General features: G+C 36.8%; 2 protein-coding genes across 3 annotated transcripts in view; one reads left to right on the plus strand and one right to left on the minus strand.

Moving 5' to 3' along the window:
• LOC129922552 (uncharacterized) overlaps positions 1-332 on the minus strand; it is a 1,956-nt gene extending 1,624 nt beyond the window's left edge. The window contains exon 1 of the mRNA XM_056009189.1: positions 318-332. Coding sequence (XP_055865164.1) covers positions 318-332 — 15 coding nt within the window. The remainder of the gene's footprint in view (positions 1-317) is intronic.
• The window catches only part of LOC106067806 (cationic amino acid transporter 3-like), a 112,846-nt gene that overhangs the window by 59,896 nt on the left and 35,251 nt on the right, over positions 1-17,699 (plus strand). For both annotated transcript variants that reach the window (XM_056008982.1, XM_056008981.1), the window contains one exon: positions 17,318-17,445. In XM_056008982.1, coding sequence (XP_055864957.1) covers positions 17,328-17,445 — 118 coding nt within the window. In that variant the 5' untranslated portion in view covers positions 17,318-17,327. The remainder of the gene's footprint in view (positions 1-17,317; positions 17,446-17,699) is intronic.

Below are 17,699 nucleotides of genomic sequence, written 5' to 3' on the forward strand. Positions count from 1 at the left end.
AATCCATACATTAGCACAGGACACCTAAAACTGGCTTTAGATATATGTCTCCATTCAGTGGCCTAGCTAGGACGAAGTTGAAAATCCCCCCGGGCCGCTACTTGAAGGGGTCCCCCAAATGAGTGTTCGAAATTGTTTTTTACATTAAATATTAAATATTACACAAAAGGCAGGGCCCTCAAAGATGTCAGCCCCCCCCCGGGCCCTCAAATGATGGCAAATTCCTAGCTACGCCCCTGTCTTTATTTCTACATTTCCATGAGGGTCAATGAAGAATGTCTTTCTTAACAATTTGTCTCTTGATTGTTTGGACTAACCCATTTTACAGCCATAAGTGACGTGAATCTTTTTTAATGAACACAAATGCAAAAGGTTGTTGTATTCCCATTGATGAATTGTGTGAGTTTGTTTACGTAATAAATAAATCTGTATCCTTAAACTGTCAGAAGATAAGCTATAACCCTCATGGGCGTAGCCAGGAGGTTTGGAGTTCAACCCCCCGATCCAAATGAAATCCCCCCGCAGGGGGTGCTTGGAACTTAGTGACTGATTTTTGCTTTGATTTTGTTTATTTTAGGAGAGATTTTAATACTAAACCATCACTTGCCCCAGCGCAACCAAGGGGATTTGAGTTTAAAACTCGCTACCAGTGGAGTTTTGCAGTTAAATCCCACGCTTCTATAAAACAAAACAAAACAAAAAATAATACTGTAAACGACGATCCCCAAATTCCAAGAACATAGCTAAGGTTTTTTTTATTTTAAAACCCCCTCCGAACTTAACGATAAAACCCCCTCTTCAATATAAGACTATCTAATCATTCACCAGATTCTTTGAGCGTAGACAAGAGGGTTTTTGAGTTTAAACCCCCCTTTAGCGGGTTTTGAAGCTATAAAATACCTCTTCAATATAAAAAAGCAAATTACACACTCAAAAATCTCTGAGCGCAGCCAAAGGGATTTTGAGTTTAACCCCCCCCCCTTTTTTTCAGCGGGGTTTCAAGCTAAAAAAAAATACTTCTTCAATATAAAGAAAAGCAAATTACACACTCAAAATTCTATGAGCGTAGCCAAGCCAAGGGGGGGGGGGGGTTGAGTTTAAAGCCCCCTTCGTAAGTGGGCTTTATTAAAGTTTAAAACCCCTCCTGATGTTTTGAGTTTAAATATTCCCATTCAGAGAGTTTTGAGGTTAAAAACCTCTATTCAATTTTATTATGAAGCAAAATACTACAAGCTTCTAAGAGGTTTTGAATTTGAAAAAAAAACAACTCCACAGATTATTTTATTTTAAAACACCCCAAAAATGATTTTGACTGTGAAACTTCTCTTTTCGATATAAAATCTAAAGCAAACTACTGTCCAAGAGCGTAGCCAAGAGAGGTTACCAATTTCTACCAGTGGCTTTGCTCCAATAATAAAGTGCAGTGAACAGTCATCTGAGAAAAAGAAAAAAAGACTAAATGTGGCTCAACAAAGATGGCTAAGACGATTTTAGGAGTCAGTTATAGAGATCGGGCCTCAATCAAGGAAATCCTATACCTAACTGGGAGTAAGGTTGTGACAGAGCGCTCTGAGGTTTGCGGGACATAATCTCCGACAAAATGAATTACGCATAATAAGAGTTGCGATGATATGGAGGCCATTACGAGGAAAGTGCAAACAAGGACATCCTAGTACAACTTGGCATCACACTTTCATGGAGGTCCTCAGAGTAGGTGGGAAGAGGCTTCAGACATTGCCAGTGACAGATTTGTTTGGAAGCAGCTTGCCGCCCAATGCGCCGAACGACGAGGGAGGATCTAAGTCAGTAAGAATAGCACATAAGGTTTTTGAAATAAAACTTGTTAATAGCAGGATAATGCACTGTAGATACCTCAGAATATGTATTTTGTTGGCTTTTAATACCGTAAATAGTGCTTGGCGGTAGGGCTCCACCCCACGCTGGAGGAGCTCACAGACTCCCTTGCTGACAATGGCGGGGAGTCTACAATTTTCCCACTAACTCCGAGAATAACCTATTCTAGGGTACAATAAACGTCTTCGGAAGAATGAAGGGTTAGAATGTAATAAAGATTAATTATGTACACACACACACATATATATTTTTGCCGGGGGGGGGGGAATACCCCCAACAACCCCCCCCCATCCTTGCTAGGCCCATGATTGCCCTTTTAATTCAAATTTTGTTCAAATTATTAATACATTTATATATATATGGGCTCTATTTAGTCTTATTTAGAGTGTGCAGTATAATAAGGATATGTCAAAACTGCGCGTTATAAAAGTAGTCCGTTTTTTTAACTTATAACTAAAGTGAAGTTCGTATCAAAATTCGTTTATAAAAGCATTATTTGAATCAATATTTCATTCAATGAGTAAGTTAATAAATTGAAAAAATATTTTATAATGAGCCATTGATACTTTTTCCATTGTGATCTTAGGTCGCAAATTGTTTGTATCAATGCACGAATCCATCAATAAATCTTTGGATGTTGATGGAGAAGTCTGTGACCTTTTTAGAAAACTTACCTACGCCGAAGTTTTTCATTAAAAAGTGGTGTATTTTTATGTCAAAAATTAAATGGCTCATTTTCGCAAAAGATAAAAAAGCCTTTGCATCAGAACTTTGTATATCTATAATATCTAGTTTCTGAGATCTAAACGAGATGGACGCACGGTCGGGTGGACAGACAGACCACACAAAACTACGGGGGACGCTAAAAAAATCATAAAAACAAATACCACTAGGTAGTTTTTTATTTGCTTTAGCTGAACTAAGCCAATAATAATCTATAAAAAAAAACCCCATAAAACCAGTAATTAATCCTGCAGTTAGTAAGCCTTGGTACCATTATCTAATGCTAACAACTCTGGCCCAGTCTAAACATTGAGCTGACTTCCACATCATCTAGGAACGGATTGGTCTCCTCTGCCGCAAGACACAGGTTATCCACTTCCGCTTTAGACAAGTTCTCTTCGTGGCCCTTTAGCCAAATCAATTGAATTTTATTTCACCTCAGTGTTTCGTCTGGGCAGACACGGTACCTCCCAGCTCTCCCTCTTCTATCTCTTTACTCTCCCTCCCCCTCTCTCTTTACTTTCTCTCCTCTCCCTCCTCTCTCTCTCTCTCTTTATGACAGCCTCTGGCATGACTTGCCTCGGAATATTGTCTAAGTTCAGGACAAAGATTTTCAGATGTTTCACTTTCTTCTAGGATCTAATGACATGGACCAGTTGGTCAACTTGACCACATCTGTACACTAGAGGTGTTTTTTTTCTCCTGATATATATATATACATACGTACATACATACATGCATGCATAAATAAATAGATAAATACAAGGATAGATAGATAGATAGATAGATAGATAGATAGATAGATAGATAGATAGATAGATAGATAGACAGACAGATAGATAAATACATACATACACACATACATACATACATACATACATACATAGACACATTGAAACATAGATACATGTATAAAATACTTAATGTTATATTAAATTTTTCCATTGATTTATTGATTTACTTGCCAACTGTATCGTTGTAAAATGTCATTTGCTAAAAGATTTATTTATTGTTTCTATTTTATGCCTGAGGGTCCTGAACGACATTTATAAATCATAAAAATATATTAAATTTAGATTTGGCTCCAGCAGAGCTCAGGTAAAATAGAGAATGGCTTTTAATGTTGGTGTGTATAATGAAAGAATTGGATTGGGTCTGACGAAATGTCGAGATGGCGTTGTCATTTATGGCAAAGTTGAAACTGTCTGTATACTATGATTCCGCTTATATGTTCGTATCGTAAGAATATCATTTCCTTGTCAACTCTCGGGCATTAGTTTGAGTAGGACCAAAGAAGTCTCCAAATATAAATTAGAATTAGCTAAAGCAGGTGTTTTCTACGTTTTTTTTTTACAAAGCTTATATCCACTCACTCTGTCTGACTGTCTGTCGGATAAAAGTTTGTACCTGTTAATTTTCTCACACCCAATCTTGGGTCAAGCTAAAATTTTGCACAATTATTTCTGTACCTGACACAAGAATTAATAATAATAAAAAAAGAAACCAGTTAGTTAATTAACTTTCGTAATTAATTATTTTGTTTTAAATTGTACTTGGCTAAATCTGGTTGTATAAGCTAATTTAGTTCCGTTTGAAAGCAACTTTCGAAAAAACAATAGGTAACTCTACAATCCTATGTATCAGTGTTTCCCAAACTGTTCTACGGACCCTAGTGTTCAGCGAGGCCTGAATAGGTGTTCCACGACCGACTGGTATAAGTAGGCCTAACTAGTAGGCCACCACGTGATTAAACTCTCTAAAAATAAGCAAAGTATACGGCTAAATACTCGGAATGTGCAAAGTGTTCCTTTAAGGAAAAAGTTTGGGAAACACTCTATTCATAAGCTCAATAGAAGTAGACTGGTTAGGATGACGGCTTGAACCATGAAATCGAATTCAAGTAGTTCCCCTTTTTTTTTAGATTAATTCTTTTAAAAAGCGATTATTGTAGAATTCACCCAAATATCCCTTACTTTCTCTACACCCCCCTCCCCCAATCAGATTTTCCCGACTGGTCCAGATAAGTGATAGGATCATTTCACATATTGTGAAAGCTAAAATCAAGAATTAGCGCTAAACAAAAACAATTGGTATAAAAGATTTCTTATCGCACAGTATTATTGTTTGTCTAGATCTCTTACAAATTTAATGCCATGACTGATCCAACACTAAATGAGACACTAACACTTTGTAGAAAGGTTGTGACTGACATGACTGATCCGACACTAAATGAGACAATAACACTTTGTAGAAAGGTTGTGACTGACATGACTGATCCAACACTAAATGAGACAATAACACTTTGTAGAAAGGTTGTGACTGACATGACTGATCCAACACTAAATGAGACAATAACACTTTGTAGAAAGGTTGTGACTGACATGACTGATCCAACACTAAATGAGACAATAACACTTTGTAGAAAGGCTGTGACTGACATGACTGATCCAACACTAAATGAGACAATAACACTTTGTAGAAAGGCTGTGACTGACATGACTGATCCAACACTAAATGAGACAATAACACTTTGTAGAAAGGTTGTGACTGACATGACTGATCCAACACTAAATGAGACAATAACACTTTGTAGAAAGGTTGTGACTGACATGACTGATCCAACACTAAATGAGACAATAACACTTTGTAGAAAGGTTGTGACTGACATGACTGGTCCAACACTAAATGAGACAATAACACTTTGTAGAAAGGTTGTGACTGACATGACTGATCCAACACTAAATGAGACAATAACACTTTGTAGAAAGGTTGTGACTGACATGACTGATCCAACACTAAATGAGACAATAACACTTTGTAGAAAGGTTGCTACTGACATGACTGATCCAACACTAAATGAGACAATAACACTTTGTAGAAAGGTTGTGACTGACATGACTGATCCAACACTAAATGAGACAATAACACTTTGTAGAAAGGTTGTGACTGACATGACTGATCCAACACTAAATGAGACAATAACACTTTGTAGAAAGGTTGTGACTGACATGACTGATCCAACACTAAATGAGACAATAACACTTTGTAGAAAGGTTGTGACTGACATGACTGATCCAACACTAAATGAGACAATAACACTTTGTAGAAAGGTTGTGACTGACATGACTGATCCAACACTAAATGAGACAATAACACTTTGTAGAAAGGTTGTGACTGACATGACTGATCCAACACTAAATGAGACAATAACACTTTGTAGAAAGGTTGTGACTGACATGACTGATCCAACACTAAATGAGACAATAACACTTTGTAGAAAGGTTGTTACTGACATGACTGATCCAACACTAAATGAGACAATAGCACTTTGTAGAAAGGTTGTGACTGACATGACTGATCCAACACTAAATGAGACAATAGCACTTTGTAGAAAGGTTGTGACTGACATGACTGATCCAACACTAAATGAGACAATAACACTTTGTAGAAAGGTTGTGACTGACATGACTGATCCAACACTAAATGAGACAATAACACTTTGTAGAAAGGTTGTGACTGACATGACTGATCCAACACTAAATGAGACAATAACACTTTGTAGAAAGGTTGTGACTGACATGACTGATCCAACACTAAATGAGACAATAACACTTTGTAGAAAGGTTGTGACAGACATGACTGATCCAACACTAAATGAGACAATAACACTTTGTAGAAAGGTTGTGACTGACATGACTGATCCAACACTAAATGAGACAATAACACTTTGTAGAAAGGTTGTTACTGACATGACTGATCCAACACTAAATGAGACAATAACACTTTGTAGAAAGGTTGTGACTGACATGACTGATCCAACACTAAATGAGACAATAACACTTTGTAGAAAGGTTGCTACTGACATGACTGATCCAACACTAAATGAGACACTAACACTTTGTAGAAAGAATGAGACACTAACACTTTGTAGAAAGGTTGTTGTTTTTTTTTTTGCAAGTAATTGTTATGTTTTCCTTGTTATTTTATGAGTCTGTGTTGAAGGTGAGTTAAAGGGCACAATAATGGTCTTCAAGGTGATAAGTTAAATGTTCAACGTCAGTGTCTGCATGAGCTACTTATGAGTGAAAAGGATGGACATATGTTGGACAGGTTTTACTTTCATTGTTCAGAGCGTGAAAAACTTAGAGATTCAAATCAATTAATATTTTTTTACTATAATGAGATTATTATTGAATGATTTTCGAATCTCTCTCTCTCCCTCACTTTTTCTGTACTTATTTTAAACCTAAAGACGATCTTCTGTAGTTTCCATCCTCCATTGTCCATCTTGTGTTGACTAAGTTCTCTGTAGCACCCTACTAGTTAGCTGTTGGGACTAAAGTATGGATCAGTCCTAACGTTGGACTGGGAAAGTACTATCTCTTCCAATACCATTTTATTGCTTTCCCTCCGTCTCTGGAACTCAAGACTTGACCATTCTCTTAGCATAATTATCTTTATATCGATAACAGGTCACTGTGTTACTTTACAGCTCTTCACATTTGAAGCCACGAGGCACTATGTCTACGTTAGAAAATAGACTACTTCGATCTAGATCAGTGATTCCCAAAGTGGTCTATATAGACCCCCAGGGGTCTACGAAGACCTCCAAGGGGTCTACGAAAGTAAAAAACTTAATTGGGGGTCCATGAGATGCCCACGGGGGTCTACGATAATAGATTTCATTTAAGCACATTTAATGTTCACATTCCACTAATGTAATTATCGCATACACTAATATGATTTGTACCTTCGTTAACCCTTTAAATATTTATCCTGCTATTCAAATGAAAAATTGTTATAATCAATTTCAATACTTATTTAAATAGCTTAATTTTGTCTACATGTAACTAATATTTAGAACAAAGAAAAAAGAAATGTAGACAGTACAACATTAATTATTTAAAATTGGGATTCATTCCTTCCTTGTCAAACAAGCCTTTTTATGACGATATGAACCAGGTTCGCTGGAAGATCATCTGAGACAATGCTACCTTGACAAAAATAAAGATTTTAAAAACTTTCGAACACTCAAAGTTCAAAATAGACCCGCAAAATCATAGTTCGACATCATATAGAGAAGATGATGGTTTGTGAGTGTCTTACATGATTTCTTTTCTTATAGCAAAATACGGAAAACAGCAAAGGTCAAACATTGATTTTACCAGCTGTTTTGCACAAACCTACATCTGTTATTATTAAAATAATTTCTTTAAGCAACAATACAGTTCAAGGTCGCTTCGGTGGCATGAGTTATAAAATTAAAAGCTTCTTATGTAAATCTTTGCAAAAGACATAAATACAGTTTGGTCTGACAAGGTGTAGCGCTGTGTGCTACAAACTGTCTAATGGTCACCATCTCATCTCATCTATGCCTGTAGTCCCTTCTGGGCATAAGTTACCAACCAGCTTCCTCCAGGCATCTCGGTTCTAGGCGAATCTCTCCAACTGTCGCCACGTCTTGCCCATCTGCTTCCATATCGCTGAGACCTGGAGAACCACCATCACCACCATGAAAAAAAAATCCAGGTATTCATCAATACCTGCCTGATGAAAATTCTTATGATCCGCTGGCCAGACAAGATCTTGAATGAGGAACTGTGGCAAAGAACAAAGCAGCAGCCCACTGAAGTAGATATCCTTCAGAGACGCTGGAGATGGATAGTTCACACCCTTCGCAAGCCTGCATCCAACATAACAAGGCAAGCCCTAACCTGGAACCCCCAAGGAAAGAGAAAGAGGGGACGGCCCAGAAATACATGGTGCTAATGGTCACCGTTTCCTTATATTTCCTTAGGGTTGACCCACGAGACCTTTCCCATGTTTGGGTATAGTAGCAAGGCAGCAGAGGTTTGAATTCAGTTTTCCTTCTGCTAGGTGGGTAACAAGACAAGGCTAATGAGCCCTTCCTGCTCGAAGTTTACTGGTTTAGGACCCATCTCCTGACAGGCACGACATGGTCTAAATTGTGCCGATGTGCCTCAAACCAAAAAACAAACAAAAAACAAACCCATCTCCTGTTAATGAAAACAGTTCAGCAGATTCAACATTTGAGCCACACGTGAAAGATCAAGAAATACACAAGAAACTGCTGTATGCGAAACCTTTAACAACGATACTTAAGGCATATTAATTAATTAATTAATATTTAATGTTGGAAAGACTACTTCATAGAACGACAAATTCGTATATTAAACATAATATCCTAAGTTGTGTAGTTTAAAATTAGTTTTTCACTCATCAACTCACTACAGTTAGAAATTTGTTTAAACAAAAATGTTAATGAATTTGCAAAAATGTGCAAGTTGAGCAAGTTGAGCAGGGGGTCTACCGAAAACCAGAAAACATGGCAAGGGGTCTACGAGACAAAAAAGTTTGGGAACCACTGATCTAGTTGGATAGATATTCATTACTGGTTATTCACCTTTGGTTTGTCAATTTTAGATCTGAAATGTAGATTCAGTCTTTATCTATAGCCGCCCATAATAAATGATCAAATTGTAACTGACGTCCATTAAGATAAAATACCATAGTAATGCCTTATTCCTTGATCCTCCCGATACTTTAATACAAATCCCCCTGAACAGATATATATCACATTTGAGACAATTCTTGAGATCGTCATTTCTAGACATATTGAACTCTTCGTAATACAATACAATTGTCTGCCCCTGTGGAATAGGTATCCAAACAAAAACTGAAACATTTCTAGTCTGTATTTTAGAAAAGAGAAGGAAATCATATGTTTGTATAAAGTTATCGTTCTTGGATCGGACTTTAAATAAAACAACAGGAATGAAAAGTAAACAAAAGCAAAGAAACATTTTCAAAGAGTATTTTGGATAGATTGTGGTCAACTGGGATGTGATGGATGAAGGAAGTCATTGGACGTAAAAAGCGTGTAATGATGCCAAAGATATGGTCAAGAAGACTGTGAATATTTTGTTTATATCTCCCATATGTCAGTAAATCAGTCAGTAAGTCAGTCAGGGCTTTGAAATAAAGGTAGTTGAGATAACATTGAGCACTACACTGCATTAGTAACAAGTCGTTATTGTACAAGAGTCATGGTAGTATTATCTTGCCAATGTAAACATGGGAGTGGAAACATGCATGACAGTCTAAACTTGACATTATATACATGACAGTGTAAGCCTATCACTAGCACAGAATACTGAGATGTCATGGTCAATGTGGTTTTACTTGTATATACAATCTGAAACATGTTTGCATTTCAAAAACTGAAAATTTCAATAGAACAGGCTCTGTGGTTCTCTCCTGTCTAATGAAAAAGCTAATTTGAGAGTGTGAGTATATACAAAAGAAGACAATTAGATGATCAGTCATTAAGTTTCAAGCTTCATGGTAAGTATTGTTTGTAAATCTATTATCGAAATTTAGTCATTGTGTCGGGTCCACTGGCAAAAACAATGCTTAGAGTTGGTTTTCCATGGCTGACTCAGGCAACCCAGTGCTCTAATACAACTCTGGAAGAAGCAGACCCACTGTGACAGGATGCATTTTGTCAACATATCAGTCTCATAAAAAATTGTATGATAATTTACATGGCAATATTTATACGTATATTTAACATATAACTATAGCAGTGCAATCTTAATATTGTCAACGTGGCAGTGTAACTATAGCAGTGTTGTCTTAACATTGTCAACGTGGCAGTGTAGCTATAGCAGTGTTGTCCATTGTCAACGTGGCAGTGTAACTATAGCAGTGTTGTCTTAACATTGTCAACGTGGCAGTGTAGCTATAGCAGTGTTGTCCATTGTCAACGTGGCAGTGTAGCTATAGCAGTGTTGTCCATTGTCAACGTGGCAGTGTAACTATAGCAGTGTTGTCTTAACATTGTCAACGTGGCAGTGTAGCTATAGCAGTGTTGTCCATTGTCAACGTGGCAGTGTAGCTATAGCAGTGTTGTCTTAACATTGTCAACGTGGCAGTGTAGCTATAGCAGTGTTGTCTTAACATTGTCAACGTGGCAGTGTATATAAATATAACTTTTTAACATGACTAGTAAATTAAAAAAAAAAGAACAGGTCAGACTAATTGCCACGTCAAATCTCACACACCTAATGACCTTTTTTTCTCATTTTATCTAATGACACTTGTTTGTCATGACAGTGCCACATGCAACGTCTCTCTGACATATCGATCAACAAATCTTGACACTGACTAAACAATAACACACACGTGATAATCTCACCAGCTGTCACACCTGCGACAACACTTACAAGTGGGTTGTGCTCTTAAGATGTTTTTAACAACTTCTCTTTCATTAACACACACACACAACTCTGAGACTTTCTCTCCTTCTCTTTCACTAACACACACACACAACTCTGAGACTTTCTCTCCTTCTCTTTCACTAACACACACACACACAACTCTGTCTTTCTCTCCTTCTCTTTCACTCACACACACACACACAACTCTGTCTTTCTCTCCTTCTCTTTCACTCACACACACACACACAACTCTGTCTTTCTCTCCTTCTCTTTCACTCACACACACACAACTCTGTCTTTCTCTCCTTCTCTTTCACTCACACACACACAACTCTGTTTTTATCTCCTTCTCTTTCACTAACACATACACACACAACTCTGTCATTCTCTCCTTCTCTTTCACTAGCACACACACACAACTCTGTCTTTCTCTCCTCTCTTTCACTCACACAGAACTCTGTCTTTCTCTCCTTCTCTTTTACTCACACACACACACAACTCTGTCTTTCTCTCCTCTCTTTCACTCACACAGAACTCTGTCTTTCTCTCCTTCTCTTTCACTAACACACACACACAACTCTGTCTTTCTCTCCTTCTCTTTCACTCACACACACACACAACTCTGTCTTTCTCTCCTTCTCTTTCACACACACACACAACTCTGTTTTTCTCTCCTTCTCTTTCACTAACACACACACACAACTCTGTCTTTCTCTCCTTCTCTTTCACTAACACACACACACAACTGTGTCTTTCTCTCCTTCTCTTTCACTCACACACACACACAACTCTGTCTTTCTCTCCTTCTCTTTCACTAACACACACACACAACTCTGTCTTTCTCTCCTCTCTTTCACTCACACAGAACTCTGTCTTTCTCTCCTTCTCTTTTACTCACACACACACAACTCTGTCTTTCTCTCCTCTCTTTCACTCACACACACACACAACTCTGTCTTTCTCTCCTTCTCTTTCACTAACACACACACACAACTGTGTCTTTCTCTCCTTCTCTTTCACTCACACACACACACAACTCTGTCTTTCTCTCCTTCTCTTTCACTCACACACACACACACAACTCTGTCTTTCTCTCCTTCTCTTTCACTAACACACACACACAACTCTGTTTTTCTCTCCTTCTCTTTCACTAACACACACACACAACTGTCTTTCTCTCCTTCTCTTTCACTTTCACTCACACACACACACACAACTCTGTCTTTCTCTCCTTCTCTTTCACTAACACACACACACAACTCTGTCTTTCTCTCCTTCTCTTTCACTAACACACACACACAACTGTGTCTTTCTCTCCTTCTCTTTCACTCACACACACACACAACTCTGTCTTTCTCTCCTTCTCTTTCACTCACACACACACACACAACTCTGTCTTTCTCTCCTTCTCTTTCACTCACTCACACACACACAACTCTGTCTTTCTCTCCTTCTCTTTCACTCACACACACACAACTCTGTCTTTCTCTCCTTCTCTTTCACTCTCTTTTACTTTATACACGTTTTCTCTCTCTCTCTCTCTCTCTGAACTAGGGATAAAGAGAAAGATAGAAAGGAAGACTACATCATTGACACTTCCTCTCAATCTATTCCTTTATTCCACTATGTCTTTTCATCTCACTCACTTTCTCCTCTTGATATGATGACATTGGTAGCAAGTAACATAGTGTTCACTTCGGGTGGCATAGTGGAATATGATCCACAGATTTCATAAAAAGATTTCAACTTTTGTAGGAAACCCAAAGACCCTATGCTCAAACTTCCTGTTAGATAGAACACAGAGTTAATCAACAGACGAGTCTAAGAGACAAAATGTTGACACATATTTACTTATTTCTATTTACTAATGTTGTAAACAAAAATTCAGGCGCCATATCGCCCATTTTTCACATCTCTACAATTTTATAATGAAAATTCAGGCGCCCCGTTGTCCTCATGACAATATCTCTCGGAGTTTTGGATCTAACACCAGGGTTGTAATATAATCAATACACATACCGCCTCAGATCTCAGCCTATAGAGTGGGGGAGGGGGGGGCGGGAGACAATATTATTGCTTCACACTTTCTTTAGTGTCCTTCAATGTTCTTAGCCCACAGTCTCTTAGTCTGGGTATTACTCGGGGTCAGTTTGAGGTTCAGTCCCTCTAGCTCCACGCCATATCGCTGACTGACAGATGTCACCCTGGAGACCAAATCTAAGTAACTTACTTAATCATTTCAACACGTTAGTCTATTCAATCTGCAGTGTGGTATAAACTTCATTATTCAATCTGCAGTGTGGTATAAATTTCATTATGGTTTCTAAGAGTCGAAAGATTGTTCTATTTTGTTTTGAAGCAATATGCATTTAGAATATTGCGGTTTGTGTTATTTTCCTTTAGACCAAGGGAATGGAGCTGTTTAGGAGTGACTCAAACATTACATAGATTATCATGGGTGTTGCTTTTTGTTACTATCATATGTAATGTTAAATAGAATAAGTGTTTGTTTGTTTTTTTCGGTAGCTAATTGTTTGTTTTGGATAGATTTTGTTTACTAAATCTGTTTCTTAATGTTCGCTAGTGAAGGAACGTTTTAATTATTCCAATCTTTGTGTTTAAAAGAATATTTAGCCATTAATAGTAGAAAATGTTTCATTTAAAGATTAATTTCTTAACATTAATTGTCTTGAACAGAAACTACAATTAAAGGAATGAACCCCTCCCCACACACACACACACACACTTCCAATCCATGCTCTGTGTCTCCAGTCTGCTAAGCCTAACTCTGGTATTACATTCTGAGTTGTTCCTAATCACGTGCCATCTCGACTGGTGCCTACTTTCCAATATTCATATTAGCAATGGTAGAAACAGCTTAGTTTATTTCTACGACAACTGACATGGAATCAATACTCTTGTTTTTTCTTTTCGATTCCTATTCGAGAGAGAATTAACGCAAGTCGCCCGCCCCCAATCGATACCGTCTACCCTGGTTGTGCTTTTAGCCTTTGGTGAGTACAACGTAGTCCATGATGGGCGATCTTTCGTTCTAGTAGTCGACTATTTCAGTTTACACCTGCCATGAAGAGTTCTTTGTTTAGTAATTGAAGACCCGTTATGACCCCACACTGTTAGACTGGATGGATAGATTAGATATATATATATATATATATATATAGAGAGAGAGAGAGAGAGAGATAGATAGATAGATAGATAGATAGATAGATAGATAGATAGATAGATAGATAGATAGATAGATAGATAGATAGATAGATAGATAGATAGATAGATAGGGTTAGGGTGGGTGGGTAGATAGATAGATAGGGTTAGGGTGGGTGGGTAGATAGATAGATAGATAGATAGATAGATAGATAGATAGATAGATAGATAGATAGATAGATAGATAGATAGATAGATAGATAGATAGATAGATAGATAGATAGGGTTAGGGTGGGTGGGTAGATAGATAGATAGGGTTAGGGTGGGTGGGTAGATAGATAGATAGATAGATAGATAGATAGATAGATAGATAGATAGATAGATAGATAGATAGATAGATAGATAGATAGATAGATAGTGATCTTTGTGTACTTCGAGATGTAAAGAGTTATGTCTAAGTTTTGTTGGTATAAAATTGACATGTATTTCGGAGAACATTTCCAATGTTATCATTTGACATGTCCAGCTCTACGTGTACGTGAACAGGTCGATGTATCAATTGTGTAGGTTTAGGTTCAACTATCAGTGAAGTCCACATCACTCAATATATGTATGTCTAATAATGTCTACATGTCTGAACATTGGAGTTCATTCAATAGGACAACGACATGTTTATGAGCGGCAAAATGCAGGTTTAAGAATCGTGTGCCTTATGTGTTATTATTACATTATGTGAGCAAACACTTTGCGTAGCATTAGAACTCTGTGAGAGAAACATTTTGGGTAGCATTAGGACTCTGTGAGAGAAACATTTTGGGTAGCATTAGAACTCTGTGAGAGAAACATTTTGGGTAGCATTAGAACTCTGTGAGAGAAACATTTTGGGTAGCATTAGGACTCTGTGAGAGAAACATTTTGGGTAGCATTAGGACTCTGTGAGAGAAACATTCAAGAACAATGATGTCATTCTGTTTCTGATATTAGTGCTTCTTTGTTGTTGTTATCAATCAAGTGATCCTTTAGCACAACACTATTAGTGCACAACATATAACATAATGTTTGGTTAGGATTGTCATTTAGATCTAGACTCAATTATTATGAGTTCAGTTTTGTATAAAGTAAGTCAGTTTACTAGAGTTTAGTTCATTTAAGTTCAGTTGGGCTCAGTTTAGTTCAGTTGGAGTCAGTTTAGTTCAGATGGGTTTAGTATATTTCAGTTGGTTTCAGTTTAGTTCAGTTAGGTTTAGTTAAGTTCAGTTGGTTTTAGTTTACTTCAGTTGGGTTTAGTTTAGTTCAGTTAAGTTTAGTTTACTTTAGTTGGGTCTCTAGTTCAGTTGGGTTTCGTATAGTACAGTTGGGTTTAGTTCAGTTCAATTGGGTTTAGTTTAGTTCAGTTCATTCAAGTTAAGTTCAGCTAGTTTAGTTCAGTTGATTTTAGTTTAGTTCAGTTGGTTTTAGTTTAGCTTAGTCGGGTTTAGTTTAGTTCAGTTAGTTTTAGTTTAGTTCAGTTTGTTTTAGTTTAGTTCAGTTGGGTTTAGTTTAGTTTAGTAGGGTTTAGTTTAGTTCAGTTCATTCAAGTTCAGTTCAGTTAGTTTAGTTTACTTTAGTTCAGTATGTTAAGATTAGATTACTTTAGATTACTTTAATTTAGTTCAGGTTACTTTAGTTCTACTGTTTTGGGGAGAAAAAAAATCAATATCGAAATTTTTAAAGTAATAATTTTTAATTAATTTTTCTAGAATAGATTATTGCTAAATTTGTCTCTTTTATTAGGAAAGATGACACCCATATTTTTTTCTTCAAAACTGTTATGGTTCTAACATCTTTTCATTTTCACCCTCCTCCCCAAGGATTATAAAAACATTTATTGACATTCCAATGCACACACACACACACATGCAATTTAAAACATTGAAATGTCTACGTTAAAGTAATAATGCAAGTAATACAATTACATATAAACATTTTATGACAATCAATCACTAGTTAAGTTACACAAAATTAATAAATGAATGCTTCAAAAGTTGAAAATACCTGTGAAACACATTTAATCCTTAATCTTACATGACCTAAATGTCCATACATGTTATATCCATAAACGTTTGGTACTAAAGCAGCCTTGACCTCATCCTCAACCCACTAATGTCATGCTTAGTCTATTGATGTGTATCTAGAATCACACAGTCTACATTGTGTTCAACATTTGATCAGTCAACTCCCTCACCAATGATAGTTTTAGCAAGTCTTTGTGTTTTGTGTTTATTAGGAACTAGCTCGAGCCTACATCTTCGTCTTTATTGTTTTAGCTAGGGCCTTTACTTTCGTATTTACTTTTCTAGCTAGAGCCTTTAGTTTCGTATTCACACCTTAACGTTTTTAAAACATTACATTTCAGAATATTTCTAAAGTATTTACATTTATTATTATTTTATTATAATTTTGTTATGATTCATACATTCATTTTGAAAAGTAAATAAACCGGATGTATAAATATTTTTAAAATACTTATTTCCCTTGCTTAGTATATATCGATCTAGTCAGCAGAGATAACCTTTTTACAATTTTACAAGAAAAAAAAATAGACTTTCCACCAAAATATGATCAACACTATGAAATTCAAAATTTTCAGCCTAAACTGTAAATGTTTAGTTTCACATGCCTCGTTTCAGGTCTTTTTTTATAGCATGTATAGGGTTTGATCCCAACTCCCCGTCTTTTTGTACAGAATTTCTTTTTCTCTATCAGTTACACTTACATTCACAGCCTAACAATTGTCAGTGTAATTTAGTAAAGAGAATTGAAAAAAATGCATAGGAAAAAGAAACGAAACGCGTCTAGCAATATAGTTGCTAATTTTCCACATTCTCTTGACTTAGTGGCGCCAGATTGCCGTTTGTTTTAATGAACTTGAAGTCTTTGATGTCCAAGACGAACACTGAGTGCAGTAGTTCACGTGACCACTCAGTGGCTAGATAGTTGTGGTCTCACCAGATGTAGACCAATAGACACCGCCGGTTTTATTTGTCTTTTGCGATTGTCTTCGGCAAGGAATTTTCTTTGAGCCTCATGTGTGTGTTTCCGCGACCTGTGGGAGCTCTTCAATTGTCTCTTTCAGAGACATTCTGCTGCCAGTAAACGTGAACAAGTGTCCAGTTAATCTTTAGAGCGCTTCTTGGAGAGATTCCTGGTAAGCTCGCCATAAAAAAAATCGACCTTAACATGCGGTCATCACAAAAGCGGAATAAGTTAACACAATCCTTTCTATTTCTGGCTTGTATCATGATTGTTTCTCATGTCTTCCCTGGTAGTATCATGATTGTTTCTCTTGTCTTCCCTAGTGAGCGCACAATGAGATGGTGCAGAGATCTACTAGAAACTGTAAGCCGACAGAAACCATGGGATGTACGGAGTCTTCATCAAACAGAACTTTCTCGAAGCCTGAACGTTGTAGAATTGATTGGGATAGGTAAGTAGGTCAATGGAGCAAGAAAGTGAGGAGTATAGAGTACAAGATCATATTTAGAGTTCAACAAGATCATATTTAGAGTTCAACAAGATCATATTTAGAGTTCAACAAGATCATATTTAGAGTTAAACAATATCATATTTAGAGTTAAACAAGATCATATTTAGAGTTAAACAAGATCATAGTGATAGTTATACAAGATCATATTTAGAGTTAAACAAGATCATAGTGATAGTTATACAAGATCATATTTA

This window comes from Biomphalaria glabrata, chromosome 13 (assembly GCF_947242115.1).
Source record: "Biomphalaria glabrata chromosome 13, xgBioGlab47.1, whole genome shotgun sequence".
NCBI classification, from domain to species: Eukaryota; Metazoa; Mollusca; class Gastropoda; family Planorbidae; genus Biomphalaria; species Biomphalaria glabrata.